The sequence below is a fragment of the Melanotaenia boesemani genome, chromosome 21 (genome assembly GCF_017639745.1).
Source record: "Melanotaenia boesemani isolate fMelBoe1 chromosome 21, fMelBoe1.pri, whole genome shotgun sequence".
In the NCBI taxonomy this organism is placed as follows: Eukaryota; Metazoa; Chordata; class Actinopteri; order Atheriniformes; family Melanotaeniidae; genus Melanotaenia; species Melanotaenia boesemani.
Window position 1 is genome coordinate 1496931 of NC_055702.1, and position 24631 is coordinate 1521561.

The 24631-nt window shown below is 42.9% G+C and overlaps 2 protein-coding genes across 3 annotated transcripts in view; one reads left to right on the forward strand and one right to left on the reverse strand.

The window, feature by feature from the left end:
• Positions 1-16103, reverse strand: part of ankfn1 (ankyrin repeat and fibronectin type III domain containing 1) — a 137555-nt gene extending 121452 nt beyond the window's left edge. Inside the window, exons 1-3 of one of the 2 annotated variants that reach the window (XM_041973998.1) lie at positions 15617-16103; positions 9208-9335; positions 8875-9111 (exon numbers count right to left, since the gene is read on the reverse strand). In XM_041973998.1, coding sequence (XP_041829932.1) covers positions 8875-9111; positions 9208-9323 — 353 coding nt within the window. In that variant the 5' untranslated portion in view covers positions 9324-9335; positions 15617-16103. Of the gene's footprint in view, positions 1-8874; positions 9112-9207; positions 9336-15331; positions 15428-15616 lie in introns of those variants that run through there. The other variant, XM_041973997.1, reaches the window with a different exon arrangement.
• Positions 16104-18144: 2041 nt separating this feature from the next.
• On the forward strand, positions 18145-24334 carry LOC121632926 (TATA-box-binding protein-like). Its single transcript, XM_041974743.1, has 8 exons — positions 18145-18214; positions 18635-18722; positions 21493-21598; positions 21682-21769; positions 21848-21939; positions 22018-22182; positions 22830-22921; positions 24228-24334. Exons 1-8 carry the CDS (start codon positions 18167-18169, stop codon positions 24332-24334), a joined length of 786 nt encoding a protein of 261 aa, XP_041830677.1. The 5' UTR covers positions 18145-18166.
• Positions 24335-24631: the final 297 nt, after the last annotated feature.

Below are 24631 nucleotides of genomic sequence, written 5' to 3' on the forward strand. Positions count from 1 at the left end.
GAGAAGCTAATGTTAACCTAATGAACTAAACGTTATTAAAACTGAGCTTCCTGCAGCCCAAGTCAGCATATAACGTTGGCAATGCAGCAAACGAGGCAATTAGGATGAAATGTGGTTATAGATGAGATACGGTAGGCTATATGCTCATACAGGGGCGTCACACCTGTGGGGGATGTGGTTGTGTTGACACCTACACTTTTTCTACTGTTTCTTTCTGTTTTTACTTTGTGTAGTTTTTGTGTTGCTGCTCCAGTCGCTCTCTGCGCTGCACGCCCCCCTCCCTCTCCTGTTTCTCCCTGAATCATGATGTGACTGATAGAAAAGATTTATATGTAGGGGCGGGTCTAGAAAAGTTCTGATGAGGGGGCCAGGCAAGAGCACTGACCAGGAAAAGGGGGGCACAAATGAGAATTTTTTTCCTTTTTCTAAAACCTTGTCAGCAGGTGACTGAAGAACAATAGATAAACATACACCTTCACCTCCGCACCATCAGTAAAATCAAACCTGTCCTCTCCCGGCCCGATTTAGAGAAAGTTATCAATGCTCTCATTTTCTCCAGACTCGACTACTGCAGCTCCCTCCTCTCCGGTCTTGACAATAAATCCTCTCTCGCCTCCAACTTGTTGAAAAGGCAGCAGCTCGGCTTCTCACTGGTTTTAGTAGAAGACAACATATGACCCTGTTTTAGCCTCGCTGCACTGGCTCCCTGTACGTTTTAGAATTGATTTTAAAGTTTTACTGATTACTTTTAAAATCGTTTAGGTCTGGCACCCGGCTACATGACAGAGTTACTGACACCCTACGAGCCTCCCAGCAGCCTTGGATCCTCAGGCAGGTCCCTTTTAGCTGTGCCAGGGTCCAAACTCAAGACCAGAGGTGACCCAGCTTTTTCTGCCCGAGCCCCTCGACTCTGGAACGACCTGCCTGAGGAGATAAGGCTGGCACCATCAGTTCATCTTTTAAGTCACTTCTTAAAATGCACTTTTATCGACTGGCTTTTTTATAACATTTTTATTTACTTTATTTATTTTCAAAATGTACTCATGCATGTATCTTTTCATTGATTTTATTACCTTACTTTGCTTGTTTTTAAAACTGCTATACAAATAAAGATTTGTTTATTATTTATTTACAGGTGTGTATTTAATATAGCCGCTCAGAAAGTGTGCTTGAACATCACCCGCTGCATCCACTTTGCATACACCCCAAGTACTGACTCCATCGACCACCACGACACTCGACTCCATCACCGGCGCCACAAATAGCTACCTGGTCTGTGGGAAACACCGATTTACCAGTCAATCATTAGATTTATTTCTGAGTTCGTACGTGCATAGTGACATCACTTCTTTTTATTTTCAAAACACTGAGGCTGTGTCTGAATGTGCACCCGACTCCCTACATAGTGCCCTATACAGGGGTCACGCCATTTTGTCGGAGTGTCCGAATGTCCAGAAAGAAAAAAGTAGGGCACTCAAAATTACCCACAATGCATCTTGAAAAGTAGTGAGCATCAATGGTCACTAGACGGGCCAATATAGACCACAATGCATTGCGGACAGAAGCTCAACATGGCGCCAGGTGGCGAAACAATTGAGCTGCACGAAATTACCTATAAGCAAACAAACAAAGAATAAAATACAACAAAAGGAATAAAAATAAAAATATTTACACACAACTTTGGATTGGATTTGAAACGACATCTTGACGCGGGTTGTGGTTGTCGTGGTAACGGTGGTAGTCACGTGGTTTGCGGCGAGGAAAAAATAGGCAGCTTCATGTCCAAGAGAATGAGTCACTATGTCATGAACGAGGAGTTAGGGAGTAGGGTGGACATTTGGACACAGCCTGAGTGTTAGTTCAACATGTCGGAACCCGCGTTGTTAGCGTTAGCTGCTAATGTGAAAGCCCACTGGCTTAGCTAAGAAAATACGGAAACATGTACATATGACCATATAAACATACCTAAGCCAGTAAAAACACAGATTCTCTTAAAAACAAGCACGTAAAATCAGTGAATATAAAAATGGTAATGTATTATCTCAGAGAGAAGCTGATTCTGAATGGAAGCGACGCAGGAAACCTTTCAGTTGTGTATATGTGCCGCGATCTCGCTGAGCACAACAGCAGGGTCACTGTTTTCACAGGAAAAGGAAACATAAGAAATCTATCTCTGAGTTTAATAAATTAATATTGGGTTAATTACAATACTATTTTTTTCATACAGCTCCAATCAAAGCATCTGCTATTAGTAAAACAAACCTGTTCTTAGCACAGCTGTTTATTTTCATATCTCACACATCTCCAAGTGAAAATGAGACAGAATCATCTGATTAATTCAGCTCTGAACCGGAGCTGGGGTCCAGTTTTACTCACTGACAGGAAAATGGCCGACAGCTCTGGAAATAAGCGCTGTGGTCCTGATACCCGTCCTCTGACACCATGTAGCTACGACTCCGCCATGACCCCCAGACCCGACGTCTTCCCTTCTTCTTCCTCCACAAGAAGAAACCCAGCAGTTCGGACAAACTTGGCATCTCACATCAACGGATCCGCCCTCCACATCGTCTCCGGCTGCAGCTTCCCACCGTTTCCTCACCAACAACACTGCTACCAAACACGCGGGACATGATCCTCAGGATCCACAGCGGAAACACAATCACACCGGACGGAGCTGCAGGACCAGAGCTGAAGGAAAAGGTCTGCTCAGGTGTTCACTGCTCAGGTGTTACCTTACCTGCCAGCCTGTGTGTGTGTGTGGTGGGCTGAAACGGGCCAATGGAGAGTCAACTGCTTCAGATATCACCGTTTATCAGCCTTCCGTGTCAAACGAATGGAAAGTTGGAGGCGGATAAAAACCTGAGGTCGGTCTCTGATTAATGAAATTTAAACCAGAAATCAACTTTCCAGCTTTATCCCAGATAAGAGCCGGAAACACGATGAACTGAGGAGAGAAGAAGAATGTTATTTAACTGGATCATCTTATTTTTTCTAAGAGAACTTAAAATAGTTTTTTTACTCTAAAAGACGTCTGATTCCACACAACTAAGCAAAGGTTTGATCAAAATATTCATGGAGAAAACTTTCATATGAACATTTGTTCACTGGGGGAAGGATGAACTGTAAAACTTCATATTAAAATGTTCATAATATGTAATTAATTAAGATTTCAACTGTTTTAATTATTATAGACGTACAAAAAACCCAAAGACAGCGGTCACAAAAAAAAGCAGGAGAGTAGGATTCATTTCAGCCCATCTATAATCAGTTCAAACAGGGTCCTCCAGAACCAGGAAGGAAAACCTCCATCAGGACCACAACCAGGGAGGAAAACCTCCATCAAGACCACAACCAGGGAGGAAAACCTCCATCGGGACCACAACCAGGGAGGAAAACCTCCATCAGGACCACAACCAGGGAGGAAAACCTCCATCAAGACCACAACCAGGGAGGAAAACCTCCATCGGGACCACAACCAGGGAGGAAAACCTCCATCAGGACCACAACCAGGGAGGAAAACCTCCATCAAGACCACAACCAGGGAGGAAAACCTCCATCAGGACCAGAACCAGGGAGGAAACCCTCCATCAGGACCACAACCAGGGAGGAAACCCTCCATCAGGACCACAACCAGGAAGGAAAACCTCCATCAGGACCACAACCAGGGAGGAAACCCTCCATCAGGACCACAACCAGGGAGGAAACCCTCCATCAGGACCACAACCAGGAAGGAAAACCTCCATCAGGACCAGAACCAGGGAGGAAACCCTCCATCAGGACCACAACCAGGGAGGAAACCCTCCATCAGGACCACAACCAGGGAGGAAAACCTCCATCAGGACCACAACCAGGGAGGAAACCTTCCATCAGGACCAGAACCAGGGAGGAAAACCTCCATCAGGACCACAACCAGGGAGGAAAACCTCCATCAGGACCACAACCAGGGAGGAAAACCTCCATCAGGACCACAACCAGGGAGGAAAACCTCCATCAGGATATCAGCTCATATTTTCCATCACATGATGAAATGTCTCAGTTTGATCATGTGATGTGTTGGTTTCATTCAAATGGAAAAAGTGTTAAAACAGGTCCAGAAAACAGGCTTCTTATCCTTTAAAATACAAGGAGGGAACTGCTTCACTTAAAGTAGCTTTAATCAGAATTATTAAAACATGAAAACAATCATTTGCTTGCTTTTGGTCATTTATGTGTAACTGTATGAGTTTTAGTTTTATTATTTACTGTTTTTTTTAACCCTGTCCTGTCCAGCATCCTAACATACAGAACGTGGTCTGTGTGCCCTATTTTGCTCTACCAAGGGAGACATGTTATATACATGGCTGCCCTTGATATTTTTATTTTTATTGTAAACTTATTTTCTTTAGTCTATATGTCAGTGCCGAACCTGACCTGTGGTGTTTTTCATTTCATTTTCATTTTTATTTATTAAACAGGAAAAGATTAAAACAATCGGGCCTGACTCAGTTTAAGAACTGTTTTTCAGCAGGTTCCTGCTCTGCAGGACCTTTTTTTGATGTGTTTTAGGCAGCTTAGACAACTGTTATCTCCACATTTTAATCCTGTCCTTTCCTGTCCTTATCTCTCTGTCAATTTCAACTAATTTTAAGAGAAACATATTTTTAAAAATGAATGAAACATTAAACCTAACCAGGTCTTTAATGATGTATTTAAGATCAAGATTAAAAGTAATGTTCACACTTCCTTATATTAGCAGTATATTTCCCTCACATCTCTAAACACCAGCTCGGGCTCCCTGCCGGCTCCGCTTATCTCTTCCTACATAGCTGCCATCACCATGGAGCCAGACAAATTCCTTATGAGTTACAACCACCGAGGAGACAAGGGAGGAGCTCCTTCTGCAGCCGGGCCCAAGTCAGTCCATTTACTCTCATCTTTTTCTTCCAGAACTGGTTATATATATTTAAATAAATTGTCCCCTCGCCCTCCGTGGGCGGTCTCTCATCCATCCAAACTCGGGTCCTCTACCAGAGACCTGGGAGCTTGAGGGTTCTGCGCAGTATCTTTGCGGTTCCTAGGACTGCACTCTTCTGGACCGAGATGTCTGAGGTTTGTCCTGGGATCTGTTGTAGCTACTCTTCCAGTTTGGGGGTTACTGCCCCGAGTGCTCCGATGACCACGGGCACCACCTTCACCACCACGGGCACCACCTTCACTTTCCAGGCCTTCTCAAGTTCTTCTTTCAGGCCTTGGTATTTCTCCAGTTTCTCATGTTCCTTTTTCCTGATGTTACAATCGCTTGGTGATGCGATGTCAACCACAACGACGCTCCTTGTAAGCTTTCCCTGCCAGCATCTTACACCCTGCAGTTATGTGCTGGGTTGTCTCAGGGGCCTCTTTGCACAGTCTACACCTGGGGTCTTGTCTTGTATGGTAGATCTGGGCCTCTATTGCTCTGGTGCTCAGGGCCTGCTCCTGTGCAGCTATGATCAGTGCCTCTGTGCTGTCTTTCAGTCCAGCCCTTTCTAGCCATTGGTAGGATTTCTCCATATCAGCCACTTCAGTTATCTGTCGGTGGTACATCCCATGGAGGGGCTTTTCCTCCCATGATGGTTCCTAAATCACCACATGATCTGTTTTCCGCTGCCTGAGACATTCACCGAGCACTTCGTCCGTTAAGGCCATCTTCCTGATGTATTCAAGGATGTTGGATGTTTCATCCTGGATAGTGGTTCTGACCCTCACTAGTCCTCTGCCTCCTTCCTTGTGCTTAGTGTACAGTCTCAGGGTGCTGGATTTGGGGTGGAACCCTCCATGCATGGTCAGGAGCTTTCGTGTTTTCACATCTGTGGTCTGAATCTCTTCCTTTGGTCAGCTTATTATTCCCGCAGGGTATCTGATGACCGGCAGGGCATAGCTGTTAATTGTTCGGACCTTGTTCTTGCCATCGAGTTGACTCCTTAGGACTTGCCTTACTCGTTGGAGGTATTTGGCTGTGGCTGCTTTTCTTGTGGCCTGTTCGAGGTTGCCATTTGCTTGTGGGATTCCAAGGTACTTGTAGCTGTCCTCAATGTCTGCTATTCTGCTGTCTGGGAGTGAGACCCCTTCTGTATGGATACCTTCCCTCTCTTTGTCACCATCCGCCCACACTTCTCAGGTCCGAATGACATTCCGATGTCATTGCTGTAGATCCTGGTGGTGTGGATCAGTGAGTCAATGTCTCGCTCGCTCTTGTTGAGAACAGCCGGTTTTTTCGCCTTGCTTCAATTTCTCTCGTGTACCTCTTTAGGCGGGTGGCCAAGGCTTGGAGTCGTCGTTTGGCAGTTTCTAGTGCTTCAGGTATGGGCATCTGGCTGTACCTCCTGGGTACCTGTTTTTTCATTGCACCTTTCTGGAGCTCTGATAGTTGGCTCACTTCTCTCCGAGCTGCCTTGATTTTAGCCTCCAACCTCCTCTTCCATGGTGGATATGTAGCTTTATGGTTGCTCTTTGGTTGATTGTTATGTGTGGAAATCCCAGTAAATACTCAGACCAACAACCATGCCCCGTTCAGTCATTTAAATCCCCTTTCTTCCTCATTCTTAAGCTTTCTTATTGTTTCTTATTAGCTTTTAATTTGGATATTTCTGACCATTTTGTTATTGTTACTCGATACTTTTCTTGTGAGTGTATTTTATCTTATTGCTATCTAATGCTTTTAGTGTCTGACCTGTGCTGCACTTTGCTCAACTGAGGTTGTTTTAAATGTGCTATAGCAATAAATTTGACTTGACTTGATTCTGATGCTCAGTTTGAACTTCAGCAAGTCATCTTCACCGTGTCTGCAGAACTAAATGCTGCCATGTGATTGGCTGGTTAGATATGTGTGTTAATGGGAAGACGTTAACCAGAACCTTCATCATCTGTTGTAGAGTCCAGTCTGCTGATATTCTTCTCAGAAACAAAAAGATGAGTCAGACTATAATATAACACATTGTTAAAATTTATAGCAGCTGGTATTTGCTGTTCCCCAAGACTCCATTTAAGGCCCCATAATGTTTAGCAGCTACATGCTCCCACTAGCTCAGATCATGGAAACAAATCAAATATTTGACTAATAATTATGCTGACAACACTCAGCTCTATAGTACTGTCTTATCAGAGGACTCTGGTCCCAGACAACCAAACAATAACATTAATACTTGGATGTTCCGGAATTTTCTTCAGCTAAATAAATATAAAATTATTGTGTTTGGAACTAAAGATGAGCATCCAGCTTCATTCAGCAATTTTAAAACCAACGGATCAATCTTGGTGTCATTTTGGACTTTGAGCTAAATTTTAACCACCATATTAAGCACGAATTGGTTCTTAATGTGAAAACAGGATGGAAAAGAATTATTTCTACAGATTAACTCATTGTTTAATCATAAACCAGTGAAAATGACCATGAAGCATTCCCAGAATCCAAGGTAATGTCTGGAAATGTCTGATCGTGTCCAACAAACAATATAAAAGATTTCTCAGCCGTGCAAAGCAGAAAAAGAAACCAGAGAAATGGCAGTTTTAGCTTCAGAAATTAATTTAGATTATCAATGCTGAAAGCTTCATTTCTGACCCAAAACATCAACACCTGTTTCTAATCAATAAATAAGCACAAGCTTCGAAGCTCATTTCTCCTTTCTGGTACATCAGGGCTCCAGACGGCAACCAGATGGTCGTATTTTGCGACTAAAATGTGCGACAGTGCGAATGAATTTTTCATCTACTCTACAATGGTGACGATCAGCCGGTCTTTTTCTTGTAGGAGTTATAACTAAATTTATTTAGTCGCTAACAAAGTTTTGCTCCCCTCTTCAGCCCAGTAGTTCACAAACACCAACGAAGAAGACGACAGCCAATGTGTGTGTGAGCGGGACGAACGAGCTCTGTGATTGGCTAATGTGTGGAAAGAGGCGGGTCTTGGAGGAATTTATTATTCCTCAGTGTCGCCAGCGTAGTGACTTTGTGGTTGTATTTAGCGAGTTTTTCTGGTGTTATTGGAGACTTTTGGAGACGGAGGTGAATGAAGGGAGTTTATCTTCCCAACGAGGAGCGGTGCTGTGCAGACCCTCTCATACAAGGCTTGGTCTTCTTGCAGCAGCAGCAGCTGCATTCAGACGACGTTCACCTCTGTTTCATGACCAGGCTGGAAATGAAACTAAAAGCTGCTACTGGAGGATCCTGCTGGTTTACCGTCACAGTAACGTCTGTTAATGAAGAGTGTGGAAGAAATATTAACTGTTCTAAACATTTTTAGGTTGCCTTTTTTTTTTTTATATAGATTTTTTATTTCCCATGACATCCCTCTTTATGGCAGCATCCATTACAACTGTATGTACTAGGCTGATTATGCTAATTACTTGTCTTACTGACGAGTGGGAACAGCGGCTGGAGGAGCATCAGTCCCTGAAGCTGTTTATTACCAGGAACTACGTGGACCAGTCGTACCATGCTCTTTGGGGGATGATGGGACAAATGGAATCAGATTTGATTAGACAAGTTCTATGTCTACTTGTTTTGTATTCGTGCGGCCAGTAAGGTGTTTTTTTTTATGTTGTTGTTGTTTTTATGTCAAACTGCTGAACAAAAAAAGTGAATTGTAAACATTGTAATTTCTGAATTTATTGTTTATCACTAATACAGTGAAAATGAGAGGAAATGTGAATATTTGCTATGCAAGGCGCTTTCAATGTGCGCCCCTAAATTTTCTGCTTGTACTTTTAAAAATTTAAGTTAGGGGCTGCTGTGCTCCTGGTAAAAAAAGTTAGTCTGGAGCCGTGTATATAACCGAACATTCAGCCAAATTAAACTCTACCATAATTCTGTCTTCAGGAAATAACCACATGAAGATCAGCGGTATAAAAGTAGGTTTACCTGTCGATCTCTGCTGGCTCACTGCAGGTGGAGCGACGAGAGTTGGAGGCTGGGGAGGATGAGGATGACATCGGAGGAGAGTTGGATGAGTGGTTGGATGCATGTGAGGAGGACAGGTTGGAGGAAGAGGAGGACAAGTGGATGAAGTCCAGAGTCCTGGGCAGCAGCAGAGAAGACGGCATGCAGAGCCATGTCTCCAAGTTAGTGAACTTGGAATAACTCAGCATCTCCAGAACGCTGCAGGAGGAAGGAGTGGGAGTGAAGAGGCAACACATTGTCTTTACAAACAGCATCAACATCACACCTGCAATTCTTTATGTCTTTATAAGTTACCTCTCCTCTCCCACTCCCGGGATTTCATCTTTCTCATCAGCGGTCTGGAAGATGCAGGAAGTCCTGGAGTCTCGTGAAGACAACAGAACACAGGAGTTATCAGAATCCATGGACATCTTCAGCCATATCTGTGGACATCAGGAGACAGAGACAGCTCCGTTATTCAGGCTAAACATCAGCGAGAAGACGAGTCCTGATAGAAAAATACAGCAGGGATCCAGGTTTAGCTAGCTGGCTGGTAGTTACACGTACTGATACGATTATTTAGTAAGGCCTGGTTAACACGAAAAGATTATTTTAATCTGATGAGATTTTTTATCTGTTAGAGACCTCAGACGTGAAGATAAAAACAATCAGGCATTTAACAGTGTTGATGATACTGTGTGTGGTGGCTCGGATAAGCTCACCACAGAACAACACACACATAACGATGCTGACTCACAACCGGGCTAGAATCTAGTCCTCAGAGCCAGAAATCTGTCGTAATTAAACTTGATCTAGAAAGAATCAACGAAGAAGAGCCATGGCAACAACGAGAAAAAGTAAGAAGAAGAACCATGGCAACAACCAGAAAAAGTAAGAAGAAGAACCATGGCAACAACCAGAAAAAGTAAGAAGAAAAACCATGGCAACAACCAGAAAAAGTAAGAAGAAGAACCATGGCAACAACCAGAAAAAGTAAGAAGAAAAACCATGGCAATAACCAGAAGAACGAAGAAGAAGAGCCATGGCAACAACCAGAAAAAGTAAGAAGAAGAACCATGGCAACAACCAGAAAAAGTAAGAAGAAGAACCATGGCAACAACCAGAAGAACGAAGAAGAAGAATCATGGCAACAACCAGAAAAAGTAAGAAGAAGAACCATGGCAACAACCAGAAAAAGTAAGAAGAACCATGGCAACAACCAGAAAAAGTAAGAAGAAAAACCATGGCAACAACCAGAGAAAAACAAAGAAGAAGAATCATGGCAACAACCAGAAAAAGTAAGAAGAAGAACCATGGCAACAACCAGAAAAAGTAAGAAGAAGAACCATGGCAATAACCAGAAGAACGAAGAAGAAGAATCATGGCAACAACCAGAAAAAGTAAGAAGAAGAACCATGGCAACAACCAGAAAAAGTAAGAAGAAAAACCATGGCAACAACCAGAGAAAAACAAAGAAGAAGAATCATGGCAACAACCAGAAAAAGTAAGAAGAAGAACCATGGCAACAACCAGAAAAAGTAAGAAGAAGAACCATGGCAATAACCAGAAGAACGAAGAAGAAGAATCATGGCAACAACCAGAAAAAGTAAGAAGAAGAACCATGGCAACAACCAGAAAAAGTAAGAAGAAAAACCATGGCAACAACCAGAGAAAAACAAAGAAGAAGAATCATGGCAACAACCAGAAAAAGTAAGAAGAAGAATCATGGCAACAACCAGAAAAAGTAAGAAGAAGAACCATGGCAACAACCAGAAAAAGTAAGAAGAAAAACCATGGCAACAACCAGAGAAAAACAAAGAAGAAGAATCATGGCAACAACCAGAAAAAGTAAGAAGAAGAACCATGGCAACAACCAGAAAAAGTAAGAAGAAGAACCATGGCAACAACCAGAAAAAGTAAGAAGAAGAACCATGGCAACAACCAGAAAAAGTAAGAAGAAAAACCATGGCAACAACCAGAGAAAAACAAAGAAGAAGAATCATGGCAACAACCAGAAAAAGTAAGAAGAAGAACCATGGCAACAACCAGAAAAACTAAGCAGTACCATAGCAACAACCAGAGAAAAACAAAGAAGAAGAATCATGGCAACAACCAGAGAAAAACAAAGAAGAAGAATCATGGCAACAACCAGAAAAACTAAGAAGGAGAACAATGGCAACAACCAGAAAAACTAAGAAGAACCATGGCAACAACCAGAAAAACTAAGAAGAAGAACCATGGCAACAACCAGAAAAACTAAGAAGAAGAACCATGGCAACAACCAGAAAACACAACACTAGCATGGAAGAGGACATACAGAACGAGGGAATGATGGTGGTCTTGGGACTATTGTTAGAAAATGTCAGAACTGAAAAAACACCAGACTTGAGACGGTGTGAACGTGGACTTTTTTATCCTTCCTTGCCCCCCAGCCAGTTCGCTCTCTGATGGGCTACATTCTGTTCCACGTCATCATCCACACTGCCACAACTCAGGAGTCGGCGGGACAAAAACAGCCCACTAATCTCTATGTGTGTACCAGCTAACGCTAAGAACGCAGGCTCTCATATTAGCAGCTAACGCGAAGAACGCAGGCTCTCACATTAGCAGCTAACGCTAAGAAGCAGGCTCTCACAGTAGCAGCTAACACTAAGACCATGGGCTCCACCATGATCAACAAACACAATGTTTTGAACACCGCACCCACAGGAGCGTTCAGCAACAACAAAACCAGTTTAATAACCGTGCTGCTCTGGTCTGTTGCCTCCACTATCAGAGAAAACTCCAACAAACACAGCTGCTAAACATTCTGCTTCCACACAGAGGTTGGATGGCAGAGGAGAGGTGATTAGTCCTGGGTGAAGCAGCAACTAGCTTCAGGTTTAGTTCCCTTAACTTTACCCATTAGCTAGCAGCAGCTAGCTTAGGCTTAGCTTGCTTCACTTTACCCTGTAACTAGCAGCAGCTAGCTTAGGCTTAGCTCCCTTCACTTTACCCAGTAACTAGCAGCAGCTAGCTTAGGCTTAGCTCCATTCACTTTACCCAGTAACTAGCAGCAGCTAGCTTAGGCTTAGCTCCATTCACTTTACCCAGTAACTAGCAGCAGCAGCTAGCTTAGGCTTAGCTCCCTTCACTTTACCCTGTAACTAGCAGCAGCTAGCTTAGGCTTAGCTCCATTCACTTTACCCAGTAACTAGCAGCAGCAGCTAGCTTAGGCTTAGCTCCATTCACTTTACCCAGTAACTAGCAGCAGCTAGCTTAGGCTTAGCTCCATTCACTTTACCCAGTAACTAGCAGCAGCAGCTAGCTTAGGCTTAGCTCCCTTCACTTTACCCAGTAACTAGCAGCAGCTAGCTTAGTATTAACTCCCTTCACTTTACCCTGTAACTAGCAGCAGCTAGCTTAGTCTTAACTTCCTTCACTTTACCCAGTAACTAGCAGCAGCAGCTAGCTTAGGCTTAGCTCCATTGACTTTACCCAGTAACTAGCTGCAGCAGCTAGCTTAGGCTTAGCTCCATTCACTTTACCCAGTAACTAGCAGCAGCTAGCTTAGGCTTAGCTCCATTCACTTTACCCAGTAACTAGCAGCAGCAGCTAGCTTAGGCTTAGCTCCCTTCACTTTACCCAGTAACTAGCAGCAGCTAGCTTAGTATTAACTCCCTTCACTTTACCCTGTAACTAGCAGCAGCTAGCTTAGTCTTAACTTCCTTCACTTTACCCAGTAACTAGCAGCAGCAGCTAGCTTAGGCTTAGCTCCATTCACTTTACCCAGTAACTAGCAGCAGCTAGCTTAGGCTTAGCTCCATTCACTTTACCCAGTAACTAGCAGCAGCAGCTAGCTTAGGCTTAGCTCCCTTCACTTTACCCAGTAACTAGCAGCAGCTAGCTTAGTATTAACTCCCTTCACTTTACCCTGTAACTAGCAGCAGCTAGCTTAGTCTTAACTTCCTTCACTTTACCCAGTAACTAGCAGCAGCAGCTAGCTTAGTCTTAGCTCATTTCACATTACCCAGCAGTGGTGACACAGACACGGTACTCTGCTGTAACTAGAGCTGTCTGGTGTTTATTGCTAAAGCCGGTAGGTAACTCCTCTGTGTGTCTCTACTCATATTAGGTCATTTAAAATATCTGAGATTATATTGATGACTGAAATAATGATCTTTAACTATTTATTACAAAACCGAATTGTATGAAAAATACATGTTTTTCTTTTCTGATGGGGTGGCACAGACTGACAGATATAAGTTCAGCCTTCAGTAGGAGATGTTTTTGTCATGTTTAGTATGTCAAAAAAAAAGTAAAAAACTTAGTCAATCTAAACTGTTATAATGGGTAAAATCTTCCCTCCAGGGATTAAGTATTTGTCGTTTAGACTTTGGGCTTTATTTATTCATTTGATTTGTTTGCTGCTGTTTATTTAAAGATATTATTAATAATAAAGCATCTTAAATTGGAAAACTTATCTCTGGATTTGATCCACCTCTAGATTTTCATGAGAGCAGTGGACTGCACCCAGGGACTTGAATCCGCATCTTCCAGACCAAAACCCACCTACAGACTGTTCTCAATGACGTCACTGTTCGTTTCTGCCAGCATGTTGGGAGGCTACAAGCTAGCTGGGACCCGCTCTTCTACTGGGACTATTAACTGTTCCTCAGCAGGGATGGCACTATTGGACTAAACGGTCTTGTTGGTGCTGAAAATCTGATTCCTGGTTAAAAAAAACTCCCAAACATCCAGCTGACAGAGACGTTGCCACCAGATTTACCTTACCTTGACATTTACAGCTACCTGGTCGATGGACAGTCTCCCTTCACATAAGCAGAATTAAAAGCATGAAGTCAGATTAGAGGCTTATATTTGGTGGCAGGATGGGAATCAGACCTTCAGCAGCCAAATAAAGTATTTCCTCTTCATGTGAAAGCAGAGTAGCAACCAGCAGAAGCAGATGACGTTACAGCAATGTGAAGATTAGGGACGTCCCGGTGAGATATTTAGGAGTTAACGTTACGAACAACTACTGGGAGGAAACATCAGTGTTTAAAGACTGTTTGCTTTACTGAGACCACGAAGGAAAATCCGGGTCCAGCTTTTCATTAACACTGAAACCTGCCGTGGCGATCCACGGTGGAGGCTGGATCAGTGGAACATCCACCCGTCGCCGTGGCGAACTGCTGTGGAGGCTGGATCAGTGGAACATCCACCCGTCGCCGTGGCGAACTGCTGTGGAGGCTGGATCAGTGGAACATCCACCCGTCACCGTGGCGAACTGCTGTGGAGGCTGGATCAGTGGAACATCCACCCGTCGCCGTGGCGATCCACGGTGGAGGCTGGATCAGTGGAACATCCACCCGTCGCCGTGGCGATCCACGGTGGAGGCTGGATCAGTGGAACATCCACCCGTCACCGTGGCGATCCGCTGTGAAGGCTGGATCAGTGGAACATCCACCCGTCACGTGGCGATCCGCGGTGGAGGCTGGATCAGTGGAACATCCACCCGTCGCCGTGGCGATCCGCGGTGGAGGCTGGATTAGTGGCCCAACCAGTTTCATCGCGGTCGCGTTTCTACTGGGAAAAACTGGAGATTGTTTGGTTCATTTGCTGCTTGATAAACATGACTTACTTATAAACTTCGTTTCTGACCGTCTCGGTTACACATGAACAACGTTTCTGTGTTTCTGGTTGGATGAACCAGAATCTGTTCAAGAGTTAAACAAATGAACGAGACCGATTTTTGGTTCTCTTTTCTGCTTCCTGTCGTCTTTCTAACTTTTCCAGATCCTCCTTTAGCTTCTTTTCTCAGGAGTGCAGACAAACAGGAAGATGGACGGGACATAGGCTGGGGACAACGGCTTGTCTTTTACGCAGGGGACGACACAGTTAGCCTCAGCTACATGTCCGTTAGCACCAGGCTAACGTGAAGTGTCTGGTCCCGGGACGCAGTAACGTTAAACCCCTGCAGTTTGCTGCATTTAGTAACGCACTGCCTTCATTTTTAATAAATATATTCCAAATTAGAGCAGCCCGCCATAAGCCGACTTAGAAAACATACGAAACTTGATAAAGTGCTGCGAACAGCTGAGAGTCTCTGACACTTTCCAGTTATCTGGTCTGACGGCAGCAACGCGTTCAGCGTCGTTCAGGGTCAGCAGCAGTCTGGAAAATACAATCCTGTTCTGGGAATGTGGACTGGAACATCCAAAGGCACAACACGGATGTACCGTTATTATTATTTAAATGAAAACCTAGCTGAAGAGCTGCACTGGTAGCAGTATGCCTGCTTTTTTATCTTTTTGCCACCCAAGAATGTCGCCGACATGTAAGTCCCGTGATCAGTGATGAACGCTGAGAATGTTCTATAAAACCACCCAGCCACCAGTCCAACCGGAACCGCGTAAAGAAATAGATTAAAAACAGACTTAATGACAATATCACTTACCAACATACAAATTATTCATGAATTAGGTTGAAGCAGACGCTCTGAGTGATACTAAAAGAGCCATGTGGGAGTCGACTCTTCTGAGGGAGCCGAATCTAAAGAGCCGGCTCTCTGAAAAGAGCAGAACTTTCCATCCCCAGGAGTTGGTAAGTTAACATTAGCTTGTTAGTTAGCAAGCACAGAGGCAGAGGCGCTGTTGTCATGGTAACTTACTGGTCCAACATGGAGGATAAATGTTGAGAAGTAAGAAGAGAAGAGCAAAGACGGACCTAAACACAACTTTACCGTCTATCTGCGCCTTCCTCTGCAGAACTATGTCGCTCCTTCTCCTCTTCCTCTCTTCTTCTTCTTCTTCTTCTCCTTCTTCTTCTTCTTCTGCTTTTCACGGAGCAGAAACATCTGCTCAGGCTGGGCTCCCGCCTGGAAACGTGTCTTTGTCTGGCCCCGTGTAAAACATCCCAAAATACAGGCAGCCAGGCCGGGGCAGGCTCACATTTCACTGCGGTTGACTCACCGCACAGACGCCCATGTAGTCCCACATCTGGAGGCGGACGAGCCTCAGCACCGCTCTGGCTCTCCCTCCGCCGCCAGGGGCGATTAGCCGAGCCGGGGGAGGAGATGGAAAAGGAAGGAGAACAAATGGAGATGGGACGGAGGGAAGATTTTAAAGGGAGGGGGAGAAAGAAGAAAGGTGGATGAAAGGAAAGAGGGAGATCATAAAGGAGATGAGTGAGGGAGAAAGGAAGGTTTTCTCTCTGATGTTTGGAGTGGAGATAAGTCCAAACAGGAAGGAGCTGTTTATGTAATTATCTACAGTTTGGAAAAAAGACAGAAATAATAACTCACACCGGGTTTAGTTTTGCTCTGCACGCTTCTCTGCACCTAGCATACAAATTCCAGATCCACCCCCAAAAATGTGTAATTTTCCAGACAAATCTGGAAAAATTTGCAGTGATTTATTGAAAATAAACATAAATTCAGTAAATGAGTCAGAACTGAAGACCAGTTCTTTAAGTGGTCTTACAGGACTTTCCAAAGAAAGTCTTATCTTTCACAGATTGACATGTACAGGCCTTTAACCCCTAAATGCCTGATTCATTTACAATTACATGAAAACGTATAAATACAGGAAGAAAACAGGGAAAGTAAATACAAGGAAAATACAGACAAAAAGTTCTATTCAAAATAAATAAATTAGTTAATAATAAATAAAGATTAATAATAAATACCTAATATAAAAATACAAAAATAAGAGTGAATAAATGCAAATTAATAAATAAATTGATGAGATAAAAATAAATAAATAAAGGCCAGGAGAGCATCAGGGGGTTAAAGCGGACCAGTGCTCTTTAGTCTTTAGTTTTTCCACTGCTGCTCCGTGATTAATGTTTTCCATTTATTATTTTACTGATTATTAACCAGTCTCCTTCAACACTTGAATAATAGCCAATAACTAAACCAACTCTCAGCAGTCCTCAACATATTCTCCAGGAACAGTTCTCCAGGATCCTTGAAGGATTTTCCAAAGCTCTTCTTTAAATGTTTCTACCTTTTGTTCTGTTCTCTGTCCAGATGATCAAACACGGCTTCAATAATGTTGAGGTCCGGGTTTTGGGGATGATCCGTTTCTCCATCAGACCTGTTGAGGTCCGGGTTCTGGGTAGGATCCGTCCCTCCGTCGGACCTAGTGAGGTCCAGGTTTTGGAGAGGATCCGTCCCTCTTTCAGACCTGTTTCCACTGATCTTCAGTCCAGTTCTTGGGTCATGTGACCTACCTCATCCTTTTCTCCCCGTTTCCTTCCTTAAGAACGGCTTCCTAACAGCCACGTTTCCATTCGGCCAACAGTACATGGATCAACTGATGTTCCAGATTCATCTCTCAGGTCCTGGTTCAGGGAATCACCTTGTTGCTGTTAAAATCCTGCTTTCTGTCTGTCAGACTGTCTGATCTTTGCTGGTTTTACACATAAAACCAAAGAAATGGGAACAAATTGTGAGTCTTTGTGACAAAGATCCAGTTTAAACCGGTTCTTTGCTAAGTTTTCTGTTACACAACTCTGGTTCATCCCACAAGTTAGGAGCATTTTTCCTGCCTGGAGAATTCAGAGGTCAGAGTTCAGTTGCTCAAAGCAACACAACATAAATTTCCAACCTTAGGACTCATATTGATGCCACACTGACATTTATTCCTGGATTCGTTACCCTGCAGCATCCTAAAAAACTTAACATGAAACGTGGCTAATTCAGCCAAGGAACCAAGAGGATGTTGTCAGAGGACAGTGAAGAGAGAAATGGACAGAGCAAGAGATAAGACAAGAGTCAACATCAGAGACCTCAGAGAAGAGACAGCATGAGACAGTAGGGGGCCCACCATGATAAAATCTGTCCTGTTGCTTTAAAAAGAAGAAGAAGAAGAAAAAAAACATTCCTCTGAAACTGGTCCGGTACAAGGACTGAATTGAAACTGGTCCGGTACCAGGACTGAACTGGAACTGGTTGAACTGGATGCTACTTTTATAGTCAGCCCTGGCACCCTCACCAGCCACCAGCTTTAGAGTTACTGGAAATTCCAGAAACTTCTGTGTTTTTCTTTGACTCCAGAACAACTTGTAGAGTGAGTTCCTGCAGCAGATTATAGATTTGCTTGTGAATCTTTTCTCACTTCATTTTCTGTTTCTGTAAATGAACAAAGAAAATGGCATTTTTTGTCTTCTTGGTCTCTTAGCAACAAACTTCTGTTCGAGAATAAACAGTTAAAAACATAAAAAAACTTAAATTGTTCATAAATTAAACTAAATTAAACTACAAGAAAAACTACAAGCGGCTTCATCCATCATGGACAAGTTGGCGTTGGAGCGTTCCTTTGATGAATTCATTACAAACGTGGGTAAAATTTTCATGTTTTTATTCAGTCTGAAGAAGTCCCTTGTAGGCTGGTATGAAAACACAGAAACAAGCATATGACTAATAATTCTCTCTCTCTCTCTCTCTCTCTCTATAACTTTATTTTGTAATTGATAGTCAAACATCATGTAGATTTTAAAAAAGGCTAAAAGGGAATTATTTATATTTTTTCTGTAGGGATGTGAAATGATGTTTATGTGAAGAATTTTATGTCCTGACAAACGTCGTTATGTTCAGCTGTTTTAGTTTTGTTGTTACTCAGGTGTATGCTGTGGAGTTTTCTTTATTCTAACAAGAACTTGCGTGATAAGTTTTTATCAGACAGGAGGAAACGGGGTTTGTGTAGATTACAGTCAGGCTGTTCAGGCTTCGCTTTGTAACTCATTCAGAAATCTGCAGGTTGGTTCAACGGTGAAGAAGGAAGAAGATGATGATGATGAAGATGTTGGTGAAAAGCAGCTTCTCTTGTTCAACCAGGATGATGAAGGTACATCACAATTAAAACAACAGCTCCAGCTATTGGAGTATCAACATAGTCACTAAATAGTCTCTACAGGCAACTGTTGCTTTTCATCAGTCTGGAAAGGATTGAAAGGTCATTTCCAAACTAGTCCTTTATTCTGCAGAAAGAAAGACTCAGTGTCAGCCTCTCCAGGCCTCAGTTAGGACGTTAAAGGTCAAACTTCATGACAGTCCAGTTAGAAAAAGACTGAACCAATATGGCCTGCTGGAAGGGTTGCAGGAAGTTGGCAAAGCTTCTAGAAGCTTCAAACTTCTCCAGTGTTTCAGAGCTTCATCACTTCTTTCTGTTGGGTTTTATTTTTCTTCGTTTTAATCCTGAACTTTAGCCAGTGACGTCATCTGTACAAAGTACCAGCATTAGCATGTTCACCTGCTAGCATGTGTTAGCATGTTATTTAGCTATTGCTGTAGCAGCTAGCTCGCTCTGGTTGGAACAACATAATAAACTGTACAGGCTGTGCAGAATTATTAGGCAAGTTGTATTTTTGAGGATTAATTTTATTATAGAACAACAACTATGTTCGCAATGAACACAAAAGACTCATATATATCAAAGCTGAATATTCTTGGAAGTTGGAGTGGGGCTTTTTTAGTTTTAGTATCTTAGGAGGATATCTGTGTGTGCAGGTGACTATTACTGTGCATAATTATTAGGCAACTTAACAAAAACCAAATATATACCCATTTCACTTATTTATTTTCACCAGGGAAACCAATATAACAACTCAAAATTTACAAATATACATTTCTGGCATTCAAAAACAAAACAAAAACAAATCAGTGACCAATATAACCACCTTTCTTTGCGAGGACACTCAAAAGCCTGCCATCCATAGATTCTGTCAGCGTCTTGATCTGTTCACGATCAGCATTGCGTGCAGCAGCAACCACAGCCTCCCAGACCCTGTTCAGAGAGGTGTACTGTTTTCCCTCCCTGTAGATCTCACATTTGATGAGGGACCACAGGTTCTCTATGGGGTTAAGATCAGGTGAACAAGGAGGCCATGTCATTATTTTTTCTTCTTTTAGACCTTTTCTGGCCAGCCACGCAGTGGAGTACTTGGATGCGTGTGATGGAGCATTGTCCTGCATGAAAATCATGTTTTTCTTGAACGATGCTGACTTCTTCCTGTACCACTGCTTGAAGAAGGTGGCTTCCAGAAACTGGCAGTAGGACTGGGAGTTGAGCTTGACTCCATCCTCAACCCGAAAATGTCCCACTAGCTCATCTTTGATGATACCAGCCCATACCAGTATCCCACCTCCACCTTGCTGGCGTCTGAGTCGGAGTGGAGCTCTCTGCCCTGTACTGATCCAGCCACGGGCCCATCCATCTGGCCCATCAAGACTCACTCTCATTTCATCAGTCCATAAAACCTTAGAAAAATCAGTCTTATGATATTTCTTGGCCCAGTCTTGACGTTTTATCTTGTGTGTCTTGTTCAGTGGTGGTCGTTTTTCAGCCTTCCTTACCTTGGCCATGTCCCTGAGTATTGCACACCTTGTGCTTCTTGGCACTCCAGTGATGTTGCAGCTCTGAAATATGACAGAACTGGTGGCCAATGGCATCTTGGCAGCTTCACGCTTGATTTTCCTCAGTTCATGGGCAGTTATTTTGCGCCTTGTTTTTTCAACACGCTTCTTGCGACCCTGTTGACTATTTTGAATGAAACGCTTGATTGTTCGATGATCACGCCTCAAAAGCTTGGCAATTTTAAGAGTGCTGCATCCCTCTGCAAGACATCTCACTATTTTTGACTTTTCAGAGTCTGTCAAATCTCTCTTCTGACCCATTTTGCCAAAGGAATGGAAGCTGCCTAATAATTATGCACACCTGATATAGGGTGTTGATGTCATTAGACCACACCCCTTCTCATTACAGAGATGCACATCACCTGATATGCTTAATTGGTAGTAGGCTTTGAAGCCTGTACCGGTTGGAGTAGAACAACATGCATAAAGAGGATGATGTGATCAAAATACTCATTTGCCTAATAATTCTGCACACACTGTATAAAGCCTGGTAGAGTTAGCTATCTGGGTAGCTGCACTGGAGAAGCAATGAGAGCAGAACAATGTCCTGAGTTTCAGGAAAGACTTGAAAGACTTTTTTTTTTTTTTTTTAGTAACTCACAGTTAATGATTATTCAGCATCTCAGCCATGAACAAACTGGAACCTCATAGTTCAGATGAAACTTTCATTTTCTTCTTCTGAATTAGTACACATTGCACATGTTAGAAGCGTCATATTAAATCTTTCTATCATGTAAAACACGCAACTGATCAGATCACCATGTAAACATGTCAGCTGGAATCTGATCACATTATTTCAATCGGATAGAAGAAATATTTGCTAACGTAGCTAATGTCTGTTCAGCCTCCTTCAGTATGTCAGAGCTTTGATTTACAAGTTCTTTCTGTTGGTTGCTAATTTTATGTTTTAATGCTGAACTTTAGCCTGTGACATCCTCTGTACAAGGCATCAGCATTAGCATGTTCACCTGCTAGCATACATTAGCATGTTAGTTAGCTAGTGCTGTTGTAGCTAGCCAGCTGTATCAGACTAATTTATAATCTTTGTAGTTGTCCATATCTTATGGAAATATGTTTATTTAAGTTTTACTCTGGCTGATGAACAGCATGGCTGGGAGAGTTAGCTTGATCGCTAACTCTGGGGAATATGGACTCTGTTGTAAGATGTTCTGTGTTGCTGAGATTATTTTTTTTTGTTTCAGCTGAATATAACAGCGCAATGTTTGACGTGTTGCAAGCCACTGTCTCCACTGACCCCTTCAGGGTCCCAGTGACACCTGAGAACCACAGGTTGATGCCAGTGATCCAGTAGGTTCCTCGCTGTGTAGTGTAATCACATTGTTTTCATCCTGTAATGTTTAACCACAACATGTGTTTACATGTTTGTGCAGAAACGTCATCTCTTCAGTGGAACTGGGCTGCAGACTGGACCTGAATTTGATTGCCAGGAAGGCATGGAACACTGAGTATAATCCAATGGTACTTACTCAGACTTCCTCAAAGACAAGGAACTGCCAACAGATTCTTGTCCCTGATCCATTTTCTGCTGTGTTTCAGACCTTCAAGGCAGTCATCATGAGAATCCGCAAGCCAAGAGCCACAGCAAACATCTTCTCGAGTGGGAAGATTGTATGTTTAGGAACTAAGAGGTCTGTGTGGACTCATCTCCACTAACAGATGGATGTTTTTAGAAAGGAAACAACAATCTCCTCCATCTGTTCCTGCAGCGCTGAAGAGTCACACCTAGCTGCCAGAAAGTTCGGGCGCATACTGCAGAAGCTCGGCTTACCTGTCCGCTTCCTGAACTTTCAGATCCACAACATGATGGCCCGCTGCAACACCGTCCCACTGGCTGTAGAAAAGCTGTACCAGGCCTACCAGGAGAGGTCCAGGTCAGGCCACAGAACCCCTCACCTGAACACGGAAAACTGCTGTTGGTCCTGACAGCAGCTCCACATGTCATCCATCCATCCATCCATCCATCCATCCATCCAGGAATATCCATCCATCCATCCATCCATCCATCCATCCATCCATCCATCCATCCATCCATCCATCCAGGAATATCCATCCATCCATCCATCCATCCATCCATCCATCCATCCAGGAATATCCATCCATCCATCCATCCATCCATCCAGGAATATCCATCCATCCATATGTGTTAGAAATCATCCAAACACCATGTCTGATAGACCAATTGAGCAGGTTGCTATGACGATGTTTTTTGGATTTTCGGGGAACTTTGACCATCTTGTTTCCTGATCAATTCAATTCAATTCAAACTTTATTTGTATAGCCCTTTTCATACATTGTCATGCAATACAAAGTGCTTTACAGTGTAAAAACATATATTAAAAATCTAAGAGTAGAATAATGCAAATGCTATCTACTTTACATTTGAAATCACACACATTCACACACACACACACACACACACACACACCCAAGCGCGCATCACACAACACAAACAGATGATGCCACTCTTCTTTTCATAGAATTAAAACTATTCCTTCTAGTTCCTGTCTCTTTAGATCAGTTACGAGTACGAGCTGTTTCCAGCCCTCTTCTTCAAGATGGAGTCTGGAGTCACTGCAAACATCTTTTCGAGCGGAAGAATATTACTAAGCGGTAACAGTTCATGTCCACACATCCCACTTTTCCAGTCACATGGTCACGTCCAGAGAAACCTGTAGAAGGCCTGGTGGCCATTAGGGACGTTTCACACATTCCTTGCAGAGTTTCAGCCTTCTGTGTTAAATTCTAGATGTTCCTCATGAGGTTCTGCACAGCCTTTAAGGGTTTTCTGGTCATTAGGAGGTTGTAAAGGTCATGAGGCGATTCTGGAGGAAATTTATCAGATTTTATTGTTTATTCCTGATCTTCTCATGCTCTTTAGGGGTCTCTAGGTTTTTCATGGAGGGTTAGTAGGATCAAATAAGTTCTGGCTGGTGTTTACATACACTACTGTTCAAAAGTTTGGGGTCACTTTGCCATGGGATTCAATAGGGAAGTGACCCCAAACTTTTGAACGGTAGTGTAGCTGTTAGGAAAGACAGTTTCATTGAAAGGTCAGGGGATTCCAGGTGGAGCAAACTAGAAGAAAGAAAAGCTTGTTTTGGAGGTTCCAGAGGAGATTCATGGTGTCCTGATAAAGTTTTGGGGTTCCTTTACATGCTTGTCTCATCCTGTTAGGAGGAGATCTGGGGAGGGCTAAAAGTTCTCAAAGTTGAGTCCTTAGATAGTCAGAAAGGACGTTCTACATGTTCTTAGAAGATTTTCTTGATATTCTAAAGACAATCCCATTCCAGATGTTTTTAAATGTTTTATGGGTCCTGGAATTATTGGACTTGTTGTGGGAACTTGTTCTTTGGGAATTTTACCAGAGTAACAGAAGGAAATCTGTGTTCCAGAGTTGAGGATGGACATGATTTTTACAATAATATTCCACAGGTTTAATTTACTGTGATGGCAGGAGGCCATTACTGGGTTCTGGTTCTTCCAGAGGTTCTCTGAGTCTTTTCTGGTAGCTCTGCTGGTCCTTTGGGCATGTACTGACTCCAGGCTTCCTCTGGCTTTCTGAATCTCCAGATCTTCAGGCAGTTCTCCATCTCCCCGCCAACACCCACAACCCACATTCCACTGTTTACCGCTCCAGTTCCCGCTCTTTTACTCCCAGTAGAGGAGACCTGAATATCGGACTGATGCGTTGCTGCTCCAGGATGTTGTTGTTGTTGTTTTGCTGCATCATTATTCCTCAGCATCTCCTCTTTATATTTGGGCTGACTGTCTTTGCACCTTTAATCATTTTTTTCCAGTTTTATGTTCAAACATCTCCTTGTTATTTGTACCTGTGTTATTATGAAAGTTAATTTGAATAGAATTTTTTTAAAAAGCTGGCATGAATAAAAACCTGCTGTTTTTTGTTAAATCCCAGGATGTAAAAGTCTAGATGAGCTGGTTAAGACGGCGGATGCCCTCTCATCAATCCTGACCCGCTTCAGAAGGAAAACATTTTATCCTGGAAAAATCCAGCCACAATAAAACACAAGAATAAAGGAATGAAATATATTTCCTGGTTTTAGACTCTTTTCTTTCTTCACAAAGAAAAAAATGCTCAGATCAGATTTCTGATCCACTGACTGGATATGGATGGAAATCCTGCTGCACCACTAAATGTCAGGATGGGTCCACGATCATCTGGGCTTCACCGCATCAGCTATGTGGAGATTTCAGAGTTCATGTGTCATGTTTACAGCTGAACACGTGATCATAACATTCATCACTTTTCAAACATTCAACAGAAACTCTAACAGTCTCCTTGTTTTCCAGCTTGTTTTT